The sequence below is a fragment of the Limanda limanda genome, chromosome 13, assembly GCF_963576545.1.
Source record: "Limanda limanda chromosome 13, fLimLim1.1, whole genome shotgun sequence".
Lineage (NCBI taxonomy): Eukaryota > Metazoa > Chordata > Actinopteri > Pleuronectiformes > Pleuronectidae > Limanda > Limanda limanda.
The window spans coordinates 1,642,893-1,661,963 of NC_083648.1; the positions used below are offsets into that span (position 1 = coordinate 1,642,893).

Genomic DNA, 19,071 nt, shown 5'->3' on the forward strand with positions numbered 1-19,071 from the left:
AAGATGGAGGAACTTCGTACCTGATGCCGCGGAGCTTGGCCCGGTTGTCGTGGCGATCGATGATGTTGAGCAGGATCTCCAGCACCAGCTGCCTCAGCTCGCTGTCCTCCATCAGCGAGATGGAGAAGAGCGGGTCGAGGAAGGGAGGAGGCAGAGCAGCCGCCATGGACTTGGACTTGAAGCCCGAGGTCACCTGAGGCCGGAGGGGGAGACAGGGGGAGAGGGAGGGGGGAGAGGGAGGGGGGAGAGGGTGAGCCAACCAATCATAGCGAGGTGTGATTAATCCACAGGCGGTGGCGGCGCTGGGAACTGAGCATCAACAGAGCGTAAAGGTTACGCTCACGAGCAGCTGAAACTGTCCCAGCGTCGACCTTTATGCTGCGTGAGTCTGAGGATCCAGGATTCATGACCAGTGTGAACAGCTGGGGGGGGGTGGGGGGGTGGGGGGGGGGATTCTACTCCACCGAATACATGAGGTGCAAACACAAAGGCTCCCTCTCTCTCTAGTTGTGTTCACACCTCAGAGACAAAGAGACTGAACCAGCAAGTGATTCAGCTTCAGAGTGTGTGTGTGTGTGTGTGTGTGTGTGTGTGTGTGTGTGTGTGTGTGTGTGTGTGTGTGTGTGTGTGTGTGTGTGTGTCTGAGCTCCACCTGCGTCTCGTCGTCTCAGTTTCTCACTGAAGCAGATAATAACAGAGGAGGAGACGTCTTCAAGTGTTGATGATGAAAAACATATTGAAAATAATAATTGAGACGAACAGGAAGTCGAAGAGTGTTTGACATGAAGAGTGTTTGACAAGATTGTAAACAAGTTGAAGATTTAATTTCACACAGAAGCAGTTGATTGGTTCATTATATTTTCTACTTTTTTAATGAATGATGCTAGTTTTAATATTTGCTTTCTGTTGTCTTGATTTCTCTTTTCCTCCGTTTCTTCTCCTGATTTTTGAGTCTGCCTTAAAAGTGCTGAATAAATAAAGTTAATCTTTATTATCATTATTATTTGTATTGTTGTTAAAGAAACCTGCGTTAGTGTGTAGTTGGGTTTTGTGCTTGTCTTCCTCTGCAGAAGGAAGGTTTGATTTAGTGTCTCTGCAGACGGACTCACCATGATGAGGGAGCTGAGCAGCATGGCCTGGATCCTCTTGGTTCCCTGATGCCTGGAGAAGACAAACACACGGAGTCACTTTCTCTACCTTCATCCTGAGACTCGTGTCCCGCTGCAGCTCGAAACCTGCTAACATCTCTCTGCTGGAGCTTCAGCTCGAAACCTGCTAACACCTCTCTGCTGGAGCTTCAGCTCGGCTGCTCTCGCTCTCGCTGCTTCTGTGCACCTGGGAAACGTTTGATTTTGCCTCCATATTCAGCAGAGAGCTGCTGGACTCCTGCTACAAGGAGGAGTCACAGTTTGTACTTTAAGCAAAGTGACAGGAAGCAGTCGAGGGCAGGAGTTCAAGTTACCACCCGTACGGGACACTCAGAGACATAAAACAAACACACCCACACTGGACAAGCTGCAGAGACACGTGACCTGAAGAGGAGACAGAAGAGAGGAGGAGGAGGGAGAAGAGGAAGGAGAACAGGAGGGAGAAGAGGAGGAGGACAAGATGGACAGGAGGATGGAGAAGAGGAGGGAGAAGAGGAGGATGGAGAAGAGGAGAGACAGGAGGAGGGAGAGGATGAGGGACAGGAGGAGGGAGAAGAGGAGGAGGAAGAGGAGGAGAAAGAAGAAGAAGGAGAAGAGGAGGGAGATGAGGGAGGAGAAGAGGAGGAGGGAGAAGAGGAGGAGAAAGAAGAGAGGAGGAGGAGGAGGGAGAGGAGGGAGAAGATGAAGATGGAGAAGAGGAGGATGGAGAAGAGGAGAGACCGGAGGAGGGAGAGGATGAGGGACAGGAGGAGGGAAAAGAGGAGGAGGAAGAGGAGGAGAAAGAAGAGGAAGGAGAACAGGAGGAGGGAGAAGAGGAGGAGTGACAGGAGAATGGAAAAGAGGAAGAGGAGGAGGGAGAAGAGACGAGGAGGATGGAGGGAGAGGAGGAGGAGGAGGGAGAAGAGGAGGAGGACAGGAGGGAGATGAGGAAGGAGAAGAGGAGGAGGGAGAAGAGGACAGAGAAGAGGAGGAGGGAGAAGAGGACAGAGAAGAGGAGGAGGGAGAAGAGGAGGAGGAAGAGGATGGAGAAGAAGAGGAGGGACAGTGTTTCCCTTTGATTCAGGATTATCTTTTCTTGAACCCCTGAGGTTTGAGGGATTAGCTCGTTTTTCTTTCCTTTTTTTAGGACGGAGATCTGGATTCACCGCAGGCGTCAAGGAGGTGAAGTGAGGACAGAGTGTGTGTGTGTGTGTGTGTGTGTGTGTGTGTGTGTGTGTGTGTGTGTGTGTGTGTGTGTGTGTGTGTGTGTGTGTGTGTGTGTGTGTGTGTGTGTGAGTGCCTTTGATCCTCTCAGCCGACAGCGTCATCATTAACCACGTGAACACTTCAACGATCTCAGTGTTGATATAAAAGACTCTGACGTGTCTCCTTCAGTCTGGTCTGAAGGTTCATGTCCGTCCATCACATCAACACTTGTCCTCACAGAGATACGTTCACACGTGTCGGCCATCTTTCTTCCCAGGGGAGGAGGACTCACCCGATCTTGCCGGTGTCCAGGCTGTGGCAGGGGGTTCCGTACACCGGCACTTTGCCCATGATGAACATCATGACCTCCGCCCGCTGGTAATCTGGAAGGTTCCCACCGAAGAAGCCTGTGAGGAGACGAGTGACGAGTCAGCACTCAGGTTTAAAACACAATGAGGAGCTGAACGATCCTTTAGAAAGAGAAGCGTGCTGCACCGATGGTCTGGATGATGGCGTTCTGCACGATCCGCTCCTCGCTCTCTTTGCCGCGGCCGGACGAGACGCTGACGCAGGAGCTTCTCCTGGAGCTGTCGCCCATCTCGAAGTCCACGCTCATCCGCAGGTGTTTGAGCAGAGTGTTGAACACCTCCAGCACCGTGGGACCTGCAGACACACAGACACACACACAGACACACACAGACACACACACACACACACACACACACACACACACACACACACACACACACACACACACATAAATATCAGTCCTCTAAACATGGCGGGTGGTTTTCATCGGCGTCTGTGGTAAATCTCACAATGTTAAAGAAACTGAACAGAAAATTGGATCCACAAAAAATGCAATTTCTCCCAATACTGCATCTTTTCACCAAGTTCTGTGTAAAACTATCCTGTAGTTTTTGCCTAATCCTGCTAAATCATAGACAAACTAAACAAAATTAATTCCTGGATCTTCCCGTTTATTCGGATCTGCTCCAACAACCCGTCCACAAAACTTGAAATCAGCTGAGTAGTTTTTTATTAATCCTGTTGAACTTAACCTTCATGATAGAGATTTAATAAGTAAATCTGAAACCACTTCAGTCTTTTTCCATCTGAACTTGTCCGTTTTCTGTGTTGATTCCTTCACATTGTGACATGAGGACTTATACAACTACACAACATCACATCACTGTGCTACACTACAACATCAACACTCAGATATAACTTCACAACTGATCTGAATCCAACAGGTTCAGACTCACAACTCCTGTGACACTGAACTGGATGAAAACATTTCAACACAATGCTTCTCGTGTCCAATTCAAAATGTTGTTTTTCCTTCTTCAACCAAAGCTCCTTGTGCTTCACATTATTCACATGAAGTATTTTTCACAAAGGCTTTGAAGGAAAACAACATTTTATAATTTATTTCTTGATTTTATTTCCACTTGTTTTATATTTCTGACATTAGAATAGAGCACACTGTGTCTCCTGGTCCGTGTGTGTCTGCACAAACTGTTCTCTACTGAATATTCAGCTTGGATCTAAACACTTGGTCATACTGTACCGAGCCACAGATTGGCAGGAGTCGTGTTTTCACTTTCAAAAGTGAAATCACTTCTTTTGGACTCTTGAGTCATTCCTGTTCAGAGAGAAAGACGTTTGTTCGCCCGGGCGAAGGCAGTGAAACACAAATAAAAATCTTATTCAATAAACCCAAGAAAATGGAAATTCCTCAATTGCAAATTATCCAATTAAAACCATATCTGAGCACAACTTTATTTCTCGGAAACTGAAGCTGATGTTTCAGAGGCTGAGATATAAAAGTTTCATTAAACGTTGAGTTTCATCAGGTTTGTTTTTTTACCGGGTGAATAAAAGATCTCAGTTCAAATCATTCTCGGTAGAAAAGCTTTTTCATCCTGTGATGTGAATCTTCCTCTGCAGCTGTTTGTGTTAACGCTTTGTTCACATTGTGAGACATTTTCTCCACCTGCTGCATTTTGAAATATTACTTTGCAGCCTCTCAAAAAACGAAATACAATATTTAAACCTACGATGATATTAAACCAGGAAAAGAAGCGAATCCAAACATCCGAGGACCTGGTTTCAGTTTTGCTTCATAAATGATTCATTGTTATGCTGTCTGTTTTGCCTGTTTAGTTTTTTTTATGAAGTTAATGAGTGATGTCATTCACGCTCTGATGATGTCACTCACCCACGGAGCCTTTGGCGGCGATGGCCACCGTCTCCAGCAGCACCTGCACGATGCCGGCTCGGACCCGGGGCGTGGTCTTCTTGTGATTGTCCAGGTGGTTGAGCACCTGCTGGATGACGTGGTGGGAGTGCTGCGCCTGCAGGAGACACAGGGACACATGTGAAGGTTAAATCTGGTGGAACAGCTCCCAGGTGATGACTGATCAGAACCAGGAGATGTGGTGAAACAAAAGGAGATGTTCTGTGAGCACTGTACCTGGATGGAGTACATGATGATTCTGAAGCAGGAAACTGCAAACTCGTTAGGGTCCCACAGGTGGTGGTTGTCCAGGTGACTGAAAAAAAACAATGAATATTCAGGTTTTAACAACACAGAGACATTAGTATGTTCATGAGTCGACAGATGTGAGCAGACACGTATTTGATCATCTTCACTATTTGTGGAATGATGTGTTGTTGCCTCTGAGGATAACGAGTCACACGTCTGGTTCTCTGGATGTCGGAGGGGCTCAGAGTGTGAGACCACCTGATCACATGTCCTCGTCCACAGTGACTCACGAGATCAGAAGCTCCTTCAGCTGCTTGGAGAGGCAGCCGGATCGTTTTCCACTTCAGGAGACGAGAACGTAAGAGTCGAGACGGGAGGATGTTCAAGGACGTGAAACCAGCTGCAGCTGATCCTGGGTCTGTTTTGTATTTTAAACCATCAGAATACGGTGCTTTACGGTGTATTTCATTTTAAAAAGGACCATAATTTACAAAATGAACATGGATGTATATTTGGCATGTTCTTGATTTCTTGGTGCCGTGATGCTGAGCTCATCTGTTCCCTCCTTCGTTCCCCAGAGATAAAAACCCACCTCCACTTCCTGTGAGGAACGCTGGGAAGGGAAATGAATAAAACTCCTCTCGAAAAACTTTACACCCACGAACCAAAGAGCCGCCATTTTATACAGTCTGCAGAGATCCATGCAAACACGGAAAGAGGAAGAGAAAGAGGAGATGGATGGAGTCAGAGGGAGGAGAGGAGGGAGGAGAAAAGGAGATGGATGGAGTCGGAGGGAAGAGAGGAGAAAAGGAGATGGAAGGAGTCAGAGAAAGAGGAAGAGAAGAGGAGATGGAAGGAGTCAGAGGAAGGAGAGGAGAAAAGGAGATGGATGGAGTCAGAGGGAGGAGTCAGAGGAAGGAGAGGAGAAAAGGAGATGGAAGGAGTCAGATGGAGAAGAGGAGAAAAGGAGATGGATGGAGTCAGAGGGAGGAGAGGAGAAAAGGAGATGGAGGGAGGGAGGAGAGGAGAAAAGGAGATGGAAGGAGTCAGAGGGAAGAGAGGAGAAAAGGAGATGGAAGGAGTCAGAGGGAGGAGAGGAGAAAAGGAGATGGAGGGAGTCAGAGGGAGGAGTCAGAGGAAGGAGAGGAGAAAAGGAGATGGAAGGAGTCAGATGGAGAAGAGGAGAAAAGGAGATGGATGGAGTCAGAGGGAGGAGAGGAGAAAAGGAGATGGAGGGAGTCAGAGGGAGGAGAGGAGAAAAGGAGATGGAGGGAGTCAGAGGGAGGAGAGGAGAAAAGGAGATGGAGGGAGTCAGAGGGAGGAGAGGAGAAAAGGAGATGGAAGGAGTCAGAGGGAAGAGAGGAGAAAAGGAGATGGAAGGAGTCAGAGGGAGGAGTCAGAGGAAGGAGAGGAGAAAAGGAGATGGAAGGAGTCAGATGGAGAAGAGGAGAAAAGGAGATGGATGGAGTCAGAGGGAGGAGAGGAGAAAAGGAGATGGAGGGAGTCAGAGGGAGGAGAGGAGAAAAGGAGATGGAAGGAGTCAGAGGGAGGAGAGGAGAAAAGGAGATGGAAGGAGTCAGAGGGAGGAGAGGAGAAAAGGAGATGGAGGGAGTCAGAGGGAGGAGAGGAGAAAAGGAGATGGAGGGAGTCAGAGGGAGGAGAGGAGAAAAGGAGATGGAAGGAGTCAGAGGGAAGAGAGGAGAAAAGGAGATGGAGGGAGTCAGAGGGAGGAGAAAAGGAGATGGGAGTCTGAGGGAGGAGAGGAGAGAAGGAGATGGATGGACACCGAGGGAGGAGAGGAGAAAAGGAGATGGAAGGAGTCAGAGGGAGGAGAGGAGAAAAGGAGATGGCTGGAGTCCGAGGGAGGAGAGGAGAAAAGGAGATGGATGGAGTCCGAGGGAGGAGAGGAGAAAAGGAGAGACACATTAACAGGGAGAAGAGGAGGAAGCAGAGGACGGTGATAAGGAGGACGAGTGGGAGCTGGTTTTTTGAGAACGATTCACCAAAATGACGTCAAACCAAACCCCCAAACCCTCCCCCCCTCCCCCCGTTAACCCCAATCCCTGCTATTAATAGACGGAAGACTCTCCCCTCCCCTCCCCCCCCCCCCCCTGGCTGCAGGGGCTTTGCAGGAGGAAACTCAGGAACAGGGACAGACACGAAGCTCCACGAGCGTTTAACCAGGAGAGAAATTAAAGACGTGAAAGGAAAAGGTTCAGATCCGAAGACTCACACCTTGGACAACACATTTAAATCAACTATATCATTTTGATCCTCCAGGGCCGACTCACCTCACGATATGAGACTGGGAAACAATGTCGTATTCTCCTGTAGAAGCTACAAGTCGTATGATATCAGATGTGTTTTGTCGTTTGGAAGTCAAGGAAAGAACTACACTACCCACAATCCTCAGGTGTACTAGTGACATCTGTGATCGGCACAGATGAACACGCTCGGCCCTGTTTTGCTGCTCTCACCTCATGAGGTTAAAAAATAAAGATCTGCTAAAGTCACTGCATATGACATTTCTCAGGTATTAATGTTAATATGATACAACACTGAAGTTTATGTTTTACTCAAAAGGTATTTATGGGTTTCTGAGTGAAGATGCTAGAAACAAACCAAGTTCACCTTTTTAGTTGAAACTGAAAAAAGCTGAATTTAATTTTACAAGAACAACTAATCTTCAACTCATTAGTCAACAAGTTGAAACAGAACTCTTGACCTCCGTTAATTAGAAGATTCTACAGTTGTGTTGTGTTTCTTTAGCGTTTCCTGACCCTGGTGATTGATTGTGTTACAGTGGAAAAGATTGATCGACAGCGACAGACTCACACAGACGGAGACACTTTAATAAACTCTGCTCGCAAAGACAAGACGAGAGGGATGGAGAGACGGGAGCAGACGGAGGAGAGGAAGAGGAAAGAAGACGACTGCTCGTTGCTGGTTCACTGCTACTTCCATCAATTTGTTGACTTGTGTTATTGTGCGACTTTCTGCGATGGAAGAGGTTTAATCCATTTACTTCAGTGAAAGTAGCAACACAACAACACAAACAGAGCAGCGGTGCACCACACAATGAAAACAACTATATGCTTGTTGTTTCTGGTTAGAAATAAGATCTTACTCTTTTACAAAACAGGTTTATTTCTGTTATAATGTTGTCAAAGACTTCCTGTTATTGTTTGTGACAAAAACACTTTTACTTTGTCCGGAGCATTTACTTGGAAATAAAGGAAAATTTGATAAATTAATCCTGGAGTTATTCTTTAATACAAGCACGAGAACAAATGGTATAAAATGGAAGAATATTATCTGCTGGACTTCTATGCACCACATGTTAGTGTTGCGACATGTTTAAGTCATTGTTTATATATTTGTATCTAGGACGAGAGCCTAGAGGTCACCTTAGGTCAGTGAAGAGACGTTTAAAAGAAAAGAGAAAATAAAGAAGTTGAGCTTGAAACAACCTGACAAGCTTCCCTCGTGAGGAGGAGTCAGGTGTCGAGCAGTCACAGTAATATCGTGTCATTAATTTTTAATAGCAGCATAAAGAGGCTCACAGCAGTGTGATACAGTCATTTAGAACATGACAACGTTAAACTACAATCAACACTGCCAATTCCATCCAGACTCATATGATATATGTACTCAAGAAGTTAAAATAAGTCAATGAGAGGCGTGTTTTCTCATAATAAGACCACGACCTTCACCTTTGGCCTTTGACCTTTGTCCACCGAATTCTAATCAGATCATTGTCCAAGTGAATTCTGGTTTTATTACTGATGGACTCAGGAATCATCTGTTAAAACCAAGAGAGTGAATGTGAGCCTTTGGATTTTCACTTAAGTGGCTTTTCTGTACAAATACAGAAAGTGTGAGATCATTTACCGTCATGTTAATTTGAGACAAATTGGCTATAAATATATTTGCAGCTGCACAGAAGCAATATCAAAATCTAACCAAACAAACACACAGGAATAGAAAACAGCGCCTCCAGTAATAGATTTAGAAACTAAATCCCCAGTCAGGACAAATCTGTCTGTTTTCCCACTGAGGTCCAGGTAAATTGGTTTAAATCCGGTTGGTTCCTTTCTGTCAGAAACAAGGTGCTGGACGTTACATCACATGACTCAGCAAACTGGATTCACATCGAACGGGAACGGCAACACAAGCTTCAGCTCCTGAGAACAATCAATAGTCCGGCGCCTGAAGGTCTGAGCCACACCAGTCCCACAATCCACCCAACGTGAGTCACAGCAGAGGGACACAAAGTGCAGAGGGAGAGAAGTTCAATAACACAAACTTATATAACCTGGGAGATTGTCTGAGTCTGGATCTTCTCCTGCAGCCTCCTGGTGAAATGTGTGTAACATGTCAGAGTCCATGTGAGGAACCAGCAGGAGAACGTGTGGAAGCTTCCCAGTGAGCGAGTGGACGTGTGGATGAGGTTTCTAACACGTGACGTGAAACTGGAAGAACTCAAAGATCTCAGGATGAAGAAGAGGAGCCGGACACGTAGAAGACGAAGACGTCCACTTGGAAACACGAGGAGATTCCAGATCTTCTGGTGATGAGGCCGACACCGGTGTAGATGAGCTTCCTGCTGCTCTACAGGCTCCGCCCCTGCTGCTCTACAGGCTCCGCCCCTCACCTGGATGTTCCCACATGTTCCTGTTGTGAACGAGTCCGACCCGACAACCTTCTGCTGCTGCTACACAAACACCAACTACACAACATGTACAGACATCATTTTACTGAGTTCACGTCTGAAATCAGCTCAGTGATCCTCATTCAGATTCATGACGCTTCGTTCTGTCACCAGCGCACTCAGTGACCCGGTGACATCACAGCCCCGGAGCCGACCTGCCAGTGACTCCTCCCCTCAGACGCTGGAGAGAGAGGAAGATTCATCTCAACCTGTAAATGAGCTTTTTCCTGCTGAAGCTGCGGAGGATGAAGGAGCCGAAGACGAGGTTCAGCCGAGCGGAGACACACCGGGACGGGGGTGGGGGAGGGGGGGCGGGTCCCAGCGGGCCGACGCCGCTTGCTCCGTAATTGTCCAATTGATGTGAAGCGTGCAGAGTGGCGAGGCGGCGGCGTGGCCTGCAAGAGCGGTGACGGGGGGGTGTAACTCCCTGGAGGCGGACGTGGTCACCGGGTGGCGACGGTGAGCTGCGTTCACTCGACAGCTCATTCAATCTCCTGTGTGTGCTGGAAGAGTGTGTGTGTGTGTGTGTGTGTGTGTGTGTGTGTGTGTCTGTGTGAGTGTGAGTGTGTGTAAGTGTGTGCCAGAAAATAAATGAAGCACTTGTAAGAGGAAGTCCTGAAATTGTCGCTAAACGCACACAAACATCCACGTTCACACTCTTCTAGTGAAATGTTCCTGAAATGTTCCTCAGGTTCTGGATGTGAGAACACGATGTCAGAGGCAGGTGATCATCACATTTAACGGGAGAGAAAACGTCTGGAACATCCTGATCCGCTGCATCTCCCACAGGAAGAAACTAAATGAATTGTCCTTTCTAGCCTTTTAATAAAAGAACTGTGACGTTCTGTCATTTTAGTTTGTTAATTTCAGTCTCTTTGGGTTTTCTGTTTCCTGTTTTATTTTGTAGTCTCGTTTTCCTTGTGCGTTGTTCCAGCTTCTCGGTTGTGTCACTTCCTGTCTGGGTGATTGTCTTGCCCAGTCCTCATGTGTTGCACCTGTAGCTAATACCCCTGTGTCTCTTTCTTTGTGTTCCCTTTGTCCCTGGTCGGGTTGTACTCGTTCTTACACGTTCTCATATATGGTTTGTCTCTTCCAGCTTCCTCTGCTGATCTTTCCTGGTTCTCCGTGCACCTTGTCGCCAGTGGTTACCTGTTAGTGTTCCTGTTTTGTTTTTGTCTTGTTTAAGAACTCTTTTTATATTAAATACCCTTTCTGTTCATACCTCTGCATCCTGGGTCCATCTCTCCCTCAACAAACCGTGACAAGAACAACACAAACGTTTCATATTGAAGCCTGCTCCTGCTTCTCCAGGATGAACCACAGTTGTTGTTGTTTCACATTGTGTGTCTTGGTACTCACACTAACACGGGTCGGACAGCGTTGTTCATGTTGCCGTAGGCCGCCCGGCCCAGCAGCTCTCTGAAGCAGCTCTCAGCCAGCGACGCCGGGTTCTCCTCGCCGTCCGGACCCGCCCCCGACGGCGTGCCGGGGTGCCCCGCCCTGCAGGAGGAGAGGAGGAGCGTTCAGTAGAGGAAGGACAGGGAAGCACTTCCTGAAGACAGCTAATCTGGAAATTACAACTCGAAACAACCTGTTAAAATGCTTAAAAATTGAAATTACTGAAGAGGCTTCTACGATCAATTCTTCATATCACACACAAAAGAGACGCGTGTGAGAGCGAGAGCAGAGTGACGTGAGGAAGATGAACCTCCAGGATGAAGAGAGGATGAAGAATGAACTAAAGACGGAGCTGAAGCTGAAGAGAAATCAATCAGAGCAGCTGAAAACAGGGAGAAATCAAATGAAAGAGAATCGACCAGCCTCAGTCAGATAGGAGTGTGTGTGTGTGTGTGTGTGTGTGTGTGTGTGTGTGTGTGTGTGTGTGTGTGTGTGTGTGTGTGTGTGTGTGTGGAGTCGATCCGTCTACATCAGGAGACACTGTAAAAATAAAATAAATAGGTACGAAATGTTCTAAATGTCTTATCATCACAGTGAGGATGATGGATGAGTCAGAACTAGAATGGTTTGTTATTACTGGACAAACTGTTTGTTATGATAATAAGAAATAGTCCATTAAATATTAATATAACATGTAAGTTCTCTCTTAATAAAACAATTTACTTTTACACAAATCATGAAAAAAACAACTAACTTTTAAGCAGGAAACTAAACAAAATTTGAATGACACATTTTTCTTTAAACTTAACATTTTCCCTTTTGTTGGTATTGATGCTCATTATGAATCACTTAATATCGGGAGAATATTTTTTTTAGCAGAGGTATCATTGTCACTAAGAGACGGCTTCTAAAAGTGAAGCCAAAGCATCTTGATCGCCCCCTGGTGGCTGGCTGCAGTATTGATCATAAACCCCGCCTCCTCCATGTTAGCAAATGGTACACGGAACTCAAACAAAAATTTAATAAAAGATATCTAAATACACGTCTATATCGTATTAATACATATTTACATGAAAGTGAACTGGTGTGCACTTTCATCTAATGTTCTTTTATCGACATGAAGAGCAAAAGGGGGGAGAGGGGGAGAGGGGGGGGGGCAAAGGGTCGCAGGTCGGAGTTGAACCTACAGCAGAGGAGCCGCTCCACCAGGTGAGAGGAGTTAAACGCTTATTAAGGTGAAAACATCCGGTGGTCGAGGCCGACGCCACGGAGGAAAGTGGCTTCACCAGAGGAGAGAGAGCGGCTGTGATTGCGTGTCGCTGTGTGTGATTGTGTGTCGCTGTGTGTGATTGTGTGTCGCTGTGTGTGATTGTGTGTCGCTGTGTGAACCAGCCCGATGACACGGTGATGATTACAGATGACAATCAGGATGATTACTCTGCAGTTTGAACTCTTTCCTCCCGATCACCCGGAGCTGAAGCATTTCTTCAACCGGCTTGTTTTTCAGTTTCCATGATTCCAGGTGGATTTGATGCTCCGGATCAGAAGAGGATGAATCATCTGTGGCAGGTGGGAGCGCTTGATTCACCTCAAGAGATCATTTCAGCCTGATTCTGATCCATGGGACTTTAAACCGAGACTCTGATTCACTGGCAGAAATTACAGCTTTAGTTATCGATCTAATGAAATAATAATAGAACTCATGTCTGAGGAACCTCATCAGCTTCACACTCGTTAAGGGCTCAGCAGAGGGTTGGATTTGGTGCGATTTGGACACGAGATAAGTTTCATATTATTAAACTCCAGATATAAACAGACCTTTGTGCAGCAGCAGATCTTTTCATTTTATTTTTTGGGTTGTAATTCCTTGAGGATTGCCAAAAGAGAGCCTGTGACTCAAGCATTTCATCGCCAGCGACTGCTTCATGTTTTCTCTGTGCATTTGACCATAAAAAATCTTGAATCTTGAATCTTGAATCTTGAATCTTACTTCAGCTCCTGTGGACTGACAAGCTTCAACCAGGATCACCACAGACACAACAGCCAGGTTCTGAACAGACACAGCACTGGTCTGTTAAACTAGAAGCAGAGAGACTCTCTCACTCTTCTCTGTGCAGGATGGACAGTGACACTCAATTCAATTGTATTTGTAGTAGGGGTGGGGATTGGCAAAAATGTGACAATTCAATAGTATTGCGATATTTGGGCCACGATTCAATAGTATTGCAATTCTGCGATATATTGCGATACTGCAAGTATTGCATTCATGTCCCCCATATTATTCAAAGGCATTACAAAAAATTTGGAAAATAAGACTGCTCAACTCACTTCAAATGTCACATTTAATCCTGTGAACAACATTGTCTTCTACACATTAACTGAAGTGCAAAAACTTTGTCCTTGAACATTCAGGACACAGGACCTTTGTAATTATTTTCTGAATAGGAGACCTCTCACATGAACGCTGAGCTCCCAGCACATAACTTACAATTATTTAAATACAATACAGTAACATCAAGCAGACATAATAGAGTAACATAAACCTGAGAATAATCATATAAATAAGAGGAACCTACAGCTTCAATCAAATTGAGAAAAATAAACAAATGTGTTCTACTAGAGTCCAGTCCAGTTGGCTGCAAGGTCATGACCCAAAATGTTAAATTAATTTGGGAATATTGGCATTTTTGTTCAGAAAAAGGAGTTGGTCAACATGCTCAGATGTTAAAGTTCCTCTGGGTCGTTACTATATCTCCTGCAGTGGAGAACATCCTTTCAGAACATACACACTAGGTATCTTTTAAACTCTGAAACTCTCCTCGTCATGCTTTGCCAGCCAGGGGCTGTTACATATATAATTGTAAATAAAGAATTATTTTTTATAATATTTTATATATTTTTTAAAATATTGCAATACTTTGTGCTACAGTATCGATATAATCGCGGGCGCAAAATATCGCGATACTGAACAGAATCGATTTTTTCCCCCACCACTAATGACTAACATCAACTAATTTGTATAGCACCAAATCCTAGTACACATGATCTGAAGGCTCTTCAGAGTGAAGGTCAGATCCTCTCCAGCTTCTCTGCGTCAACACGGGCGACGTCACCCAGACACGGAGGAGGCGGCTGTGGTCGGATCACATCCTAACCCCCTCTCTTCCTCTGCATGAGATGGAGTTAATCTTTCTTGTGTGGCTTCATGAACAGAGAAGCAAAGAGGAGAAAAAAATCTCAAAAAAAACTGGGTCCAAAAATAGCTTTTTGTTCACATGGAAACCATCCGAACGAGACAGAAGCACGAGGACGCCGCGGCGAGACCGAGGAAGAAAGGAGAGGTGGTTATAAAATATTCGGGAGATGAAGAGAGGATGGGAGAGGAGGAGATGAAGAAGGAGAAGATCAAAAGTGAGGGAAAGACAAGTAGCAGAGAAAGAGGAGAGGAGATGAACAGACGAGGAGGACGGGACTTAAATCCTAATAATTAGAACATGAAACTCTTCTCTAGAGTCTAAAATCTGTTTGAGCAGATCCGTGTCTGTCCAGATGCAAAGTTGTTGTTTAATGGACTAAAATTATTAAAGAACAATGAATTGATCATAATGTAATACATCTTAGATTGATGTGTGAAATATTAGTTCCTTCCTTGTGGTTTCTTTTGGATGAAGTGTGGTGAGGTGAGAGTTAAGCTTCCTGTCAGAGGAGGAGGAAACCGCTGAAAACTCCTCAGTGTGACTCATCTCCAGGATTTCCTCCCTCACCTCCTGGATTTGAGGATCGAGTGAATATAATGAGGTTTGAGGCGAGCGCAGTAATTCCCCGGCGCTCGAGTTCAGAGGAAGGTTTCTCTCGCTGAAGCAGAAGGTCAAAAAATAAAGACGAGCAGGAAAAAAACAAGAAAAATCGAAAACCTAACGGATGTTTCTGGAAATAAAACAAACAGGTTTATAAAGTATGTTTGTCTTCAGATGTGTTTCCACTGAGAGGACAAGAGTTTAATTCTTCAGGACAAACCGAAACTAAATTCTCTTCATGTTATTGACACTATAATGACTAGGCCTCTAGGGTTGCAAAATTCCGGTAATATACAAAGTTGGAAACTTTCCATGGGAATATACGGGAATTAACAGAAATTAATGGCAATTAACGGGAATAAACTGGAAATGTTGTGGGTAATTTATACTAACTGTATTTACCTTGTCATATACAGACATAAATATAAACATTTTGTTGTGTCATAGGCTGATTTGAGCCCTGAGGAAACTTTGGGCACTTGACTATATGCTTCTGCATCGTTGTGTCATTCTTAACATAGGTCTTTGCACAGTATTTGCAAATGTACACAGCCTTTCCTTCTACATTGGATGAGGTGAAATGTCTCCACACATGAGAGAGTGCACGTGGCATTGTTCTGTAGAATAAGATGAGAAAAAAGTTTGTAAAAAAACACTAATGCAATGCCAGAGATATAAATAGTTAGCCTAACATTTGGAATCGTCTGTAAACATATTTTACAATTGATGGATAAATGAATGGAAATAGTCTAGATGAACAGATGAACAATCCTCAATCAGCATGCTAATATATTTTCCCAGTAATATCATGGAAACTTACCTGACTAGTCCTTCACTCTACAGCAGGCCTCAATAGCCCTGCTGTAGAGTGAAGCATGCTGGGAGTTATCTGTGCATGTGATGGAAGAATGACCAGTGGAGGGTTGAAACTCAACGTTCCATACATCTTTAAAATAGAGTTTTGAATGATGTTTTTATTGCTCAGCGTTTCATTTGCCTATTTTTTTTTTTCAAAATTCCTAAAATTCCCGAGGTAAACTTCCCATGGAAAGTTTCTGGAAAGTTTCCGGAAATTTACCGGAAACTTTCCACCCCTTTGCAACCTTGTGCTCCTCACACCAGGAGACAGAGTTTATATTCTCCATCATGAGGACTGGAGGAGCTGGGAATCGAGCCACCGGACCCTGTGACCAGTGGACGACCCGCTCTCCCCCCCTCCCTGTGTGTCCCTCACCTGTCCAGGTCGTCACTGTCCTGCATGTTGAACAGCATGGACGGGATCAGCTTGTCCATGTGCTGCGGCTCCCAGATGATGGCCTGCAGCTCGTCGTTCACCGTCTTCCTGACCACGCCCTGAAGACCTTTGATCCCGGCCACACGGATCCTGCACCACGGACACACAACAACACACTTATGAATACAATGAAAAATATTTATTCTTGTAATCGCCCATATTCTTAAATATGCCCTCACACACCCTCCTCCAACCACTGAACATTTGAACATTTGCACTGACTGTTACTTATTTTACGACTGTATTATCCCACCTATAGTGTTTTCATATTTATATATATTTATATATTTATCCTGCTCATAGTGTATTCATCGTTCTTATGTCATACAATTCCTCTTAATACTGTAATATTCCATATATATTTCTTACTGTACAGATCGTATTTATTTACATTTTCACTTTAATATGTACAATACTCTGCACTTTACTGCCTTTTTATGCACTTCTGGTTCGATGCTAAACTGCATTTCGTTGTATAAGTACTTGAACTGTGCAATGACAATTAAGTTGAATCTAATCTAATCTAATATGTTGTTGTGGTGAAGAGCCCATAGCAGCCCAGTCAGGCTCCAACGATTCAATCTGAAAAGCTCTGGTCGGTGAATAAGAGAATTAAAAACATCTCATTTCCGAAGTTTCACTTGAGCAAAGTGACTTTTCAATCGTCAGGTTGCAGTTTTATTTCTAAGAAGAGAGAAAGGGAAAGGGTTTGGGAGCCAGGTGTCAGTTCTTCATTGTTTCAAAGACACAGAAAGTCTCTGTAAAGAAGTTATAAATAGCTCGATGGCGGTGAGTCTCAGACGAGGCTGTGACACCGCGCCGCACTTCACAAGACGCCTGTTCCCACGGCGACGCCCACCTTGTGACTCACAGATCAGATCAACAGAATATTAAAATAATACACCTGGAGACTTCTCCTTCTGCTTCAGGCTGGAAACACCTCCTCTAGTCTCTGTGCGTAGACACACATCAGTTCTGTCTCCTGTACACGTGTGTGTGTGTGTGTGTGTGTGTGTGTGTGTGTGTGTGTGTGTGTGTGTGTGTGTGTGTGTGTGTGTGTGTGTGTTAGCGGGTTGTTGTTTCATCTTCTTCCTCTCTCTCCTGTATTTCATTATTGGTTTGGCTGCCATGGTGGAGACGAATTCCCAAATAGAATCTCTCTGGCGGTTATTGGATCCGGCCCCGAGGGGAGTTCACCCCCCCCCCTACCCGCCTGCTTTTCATATCATTGCTCACACACTCGCCCGCGTCGGGGGCGGAGACTAAAGACCGAAATAGGAAACGGTGATGTAAGACGCGCTTGGCTCTGATTGGTCCACAAAGGCGGTGTACAGTCGTGTGTGTGTGTGTGTGTTATTATGAGGAAGTCTCACGCCAATAGAGGAACAGATTATTAATATTTAATTTGGACAGAAGAACTGTTTGATTCTGCGGATTTATGAAACTTTGATTGGCGTTTACCGCAGCCAATAGCGTGGATGGTAACTAGGAATTCATCATCACAGGGAGGAAGTAAAGAATTCCCAAAAGCTTTCTGATTGGACACTGAATGAGGAAATGGCCCCGGGTGCAGGATGAGTCATCAAACTGTTTAAAGTGTTGTTTCCACTTTCCACTGTTTCCTTTGTGTTTGTGAGACCACAGTGGTTCTGACCTTTGACCTCCCAGATCTAAATCAGTTTATCCAAATTTAGATCGTTTTGCCAAATTTGAAGAAAGTCCCTCATGTTGATCTCATGTTCACGATGGGAAATACCATAAAACACAATTCCTCCGGCCACTGGGTGTTGCTTGTTTGGAGAAAAATCTGACATATTTCGAGCACTGATATTAATGAATGTGAATAATTTGGTTTTGGTTTTGCTGCTGCAGCTTCATGTCGGAGCAGCTTCATGTCGGAGCTCTCGGCTGAGTGACGCCCTGAGGCATCAGAGAAGTGAAGATCTGTTCCACACTCCGGTGATCAGGTGAAGAGCTGCACAGGAAGTGGAGGCTCGGCCTGTTAGTGTGTCGGGGGGGAAGCTGCTCTCAGGAGGAGACGAGTCCTCCAGAGCTTCTTCAGAAAATCAGATTCTCCTTGAATCTGCTCTTGAATAAGAGAAATCGTCTAAACTATTACAATTATTAGTCTTTTAATTAATAATAAACGTTATTATCATCATCAGTATTGCTGTTATTTATTGAATGAGCCGTCACTGCTCCTGCTACTAATCATAACTTGAAGCTGACTGATTTATTGGTTGGCCATTTCAGAATTTAACAGAATAAACGATGGAGAGAAGTCGAACATCTAGGTTTATATTTCTACGTAAAAGATGTTTGTATTCCTATTTCCAGTTCGACATATTTTGTTTCATTTATAGTTATTTATAATAAAGTTTATGGCTAAACTGTAAAATTTCAATCATATTTCTTTGTCATAAGGGTTCGGTAACACTTCTTCCTGTTAAAAGGATATTTTTCCTCCTCTATCATTTGCTCGTTGAGCTTTCGTGCTTTCTCTATAATTTTCCGACTTCCTGACCTTCTGATGTTAAGTAGCTTGGAATAAGTGCGTTGGAGATTTTTTACACAAATAGAAAAATGAAAAGCTGAAGTTATTGTTTGGAGGCCGAGACGTTTGAACCATCTCTCTGTGAATCACTGGAAGCTTCACATGGTTTCAGCTCAGCGTTTCTCCCACACTTCATCTCACCGTCCCGTCTTTCACATGCTCATATTCCAGCTCTTCATATTCCAGCTCTTCATATTCCAGCTCTTCATATTTCAGCTCTTCATATTCCAGCTCTTCAAACGCAGCGAGCCTCTCCTGCCGTGTGGTCGCAGTGGGAGGGGAAGGCCATGAAATATGGATCAGCAGGAGATATATTTAATTCTGTACTCGCTGGATTTAAGTGGGATGAGACCTGCGCTCGAGGGGATTGTGTTACAGCCCCTCGAGCTCAGAAAGGGTGTTTCTGAAAGGTGGACTGGAGGCAGATCATAATCTCCATAACCAGAAATGATGCTCAACCGTCAGCATTTCCATAAGTGAAAATTAAAGCAAGTAA

The 19,071-nt window shown here is 44.9% G+C and overlaps 1 protein-coding gene across 2 annotated transcripts in view; it reads right to left on the reverse strand.

Annotated features, from left to right (window-relative positions):
• efr3a (EFR3 homolog A (S. cerevisiae)) overlaps positions 1 to 19,071 on the reverse strand; it is a 71,799-nt gene that overhangs the window by 16,708 nt on the left and 36,020 nt on the right. For both annotated transcript variants that reach the window (XR_009682785.1, XM_061083838.1), the window contains exons 7-14: positions 15,962 to 16,111; positions 10,892 to 11,032; positions 4,810 to 4,888; positions 4,555 to 4,690; positions 2,829 to 2,996; positions 2,626 to 2,740; positions 1,110 to 1,161; positions 21 to 193 (exon numbers count right to left, since the gene is read on the reverse strand). Coding sequence is in view for 1 of the 2 variants with exons in the window: in XM_061083838.1 (XP_060939821.1) it covers positions 21 to 193; positions 1,110 to 1,161; positions 2,626 to 2,740; positions 2,829 to 2,996; positions 4,555 to 4,690; positions 4,810 to 4,888; positions 10,892 to 11,032; positions 15,962 to 16,111 (1,014 nt within the window). In the remaining variant the exon portion in view is untranslated. The remainder of the gene's footprint in view (positions 1 to 20; positions 194 to 1,109; positions 1,162 to 2,625; positions 2,741 to 2,828; positions 2,997 to 4,554; positions 4,691 to 4,809; positions 4,889 to 10,891; positions 11,033 to 15,961; positions 16,112 to 19,071) is intronic.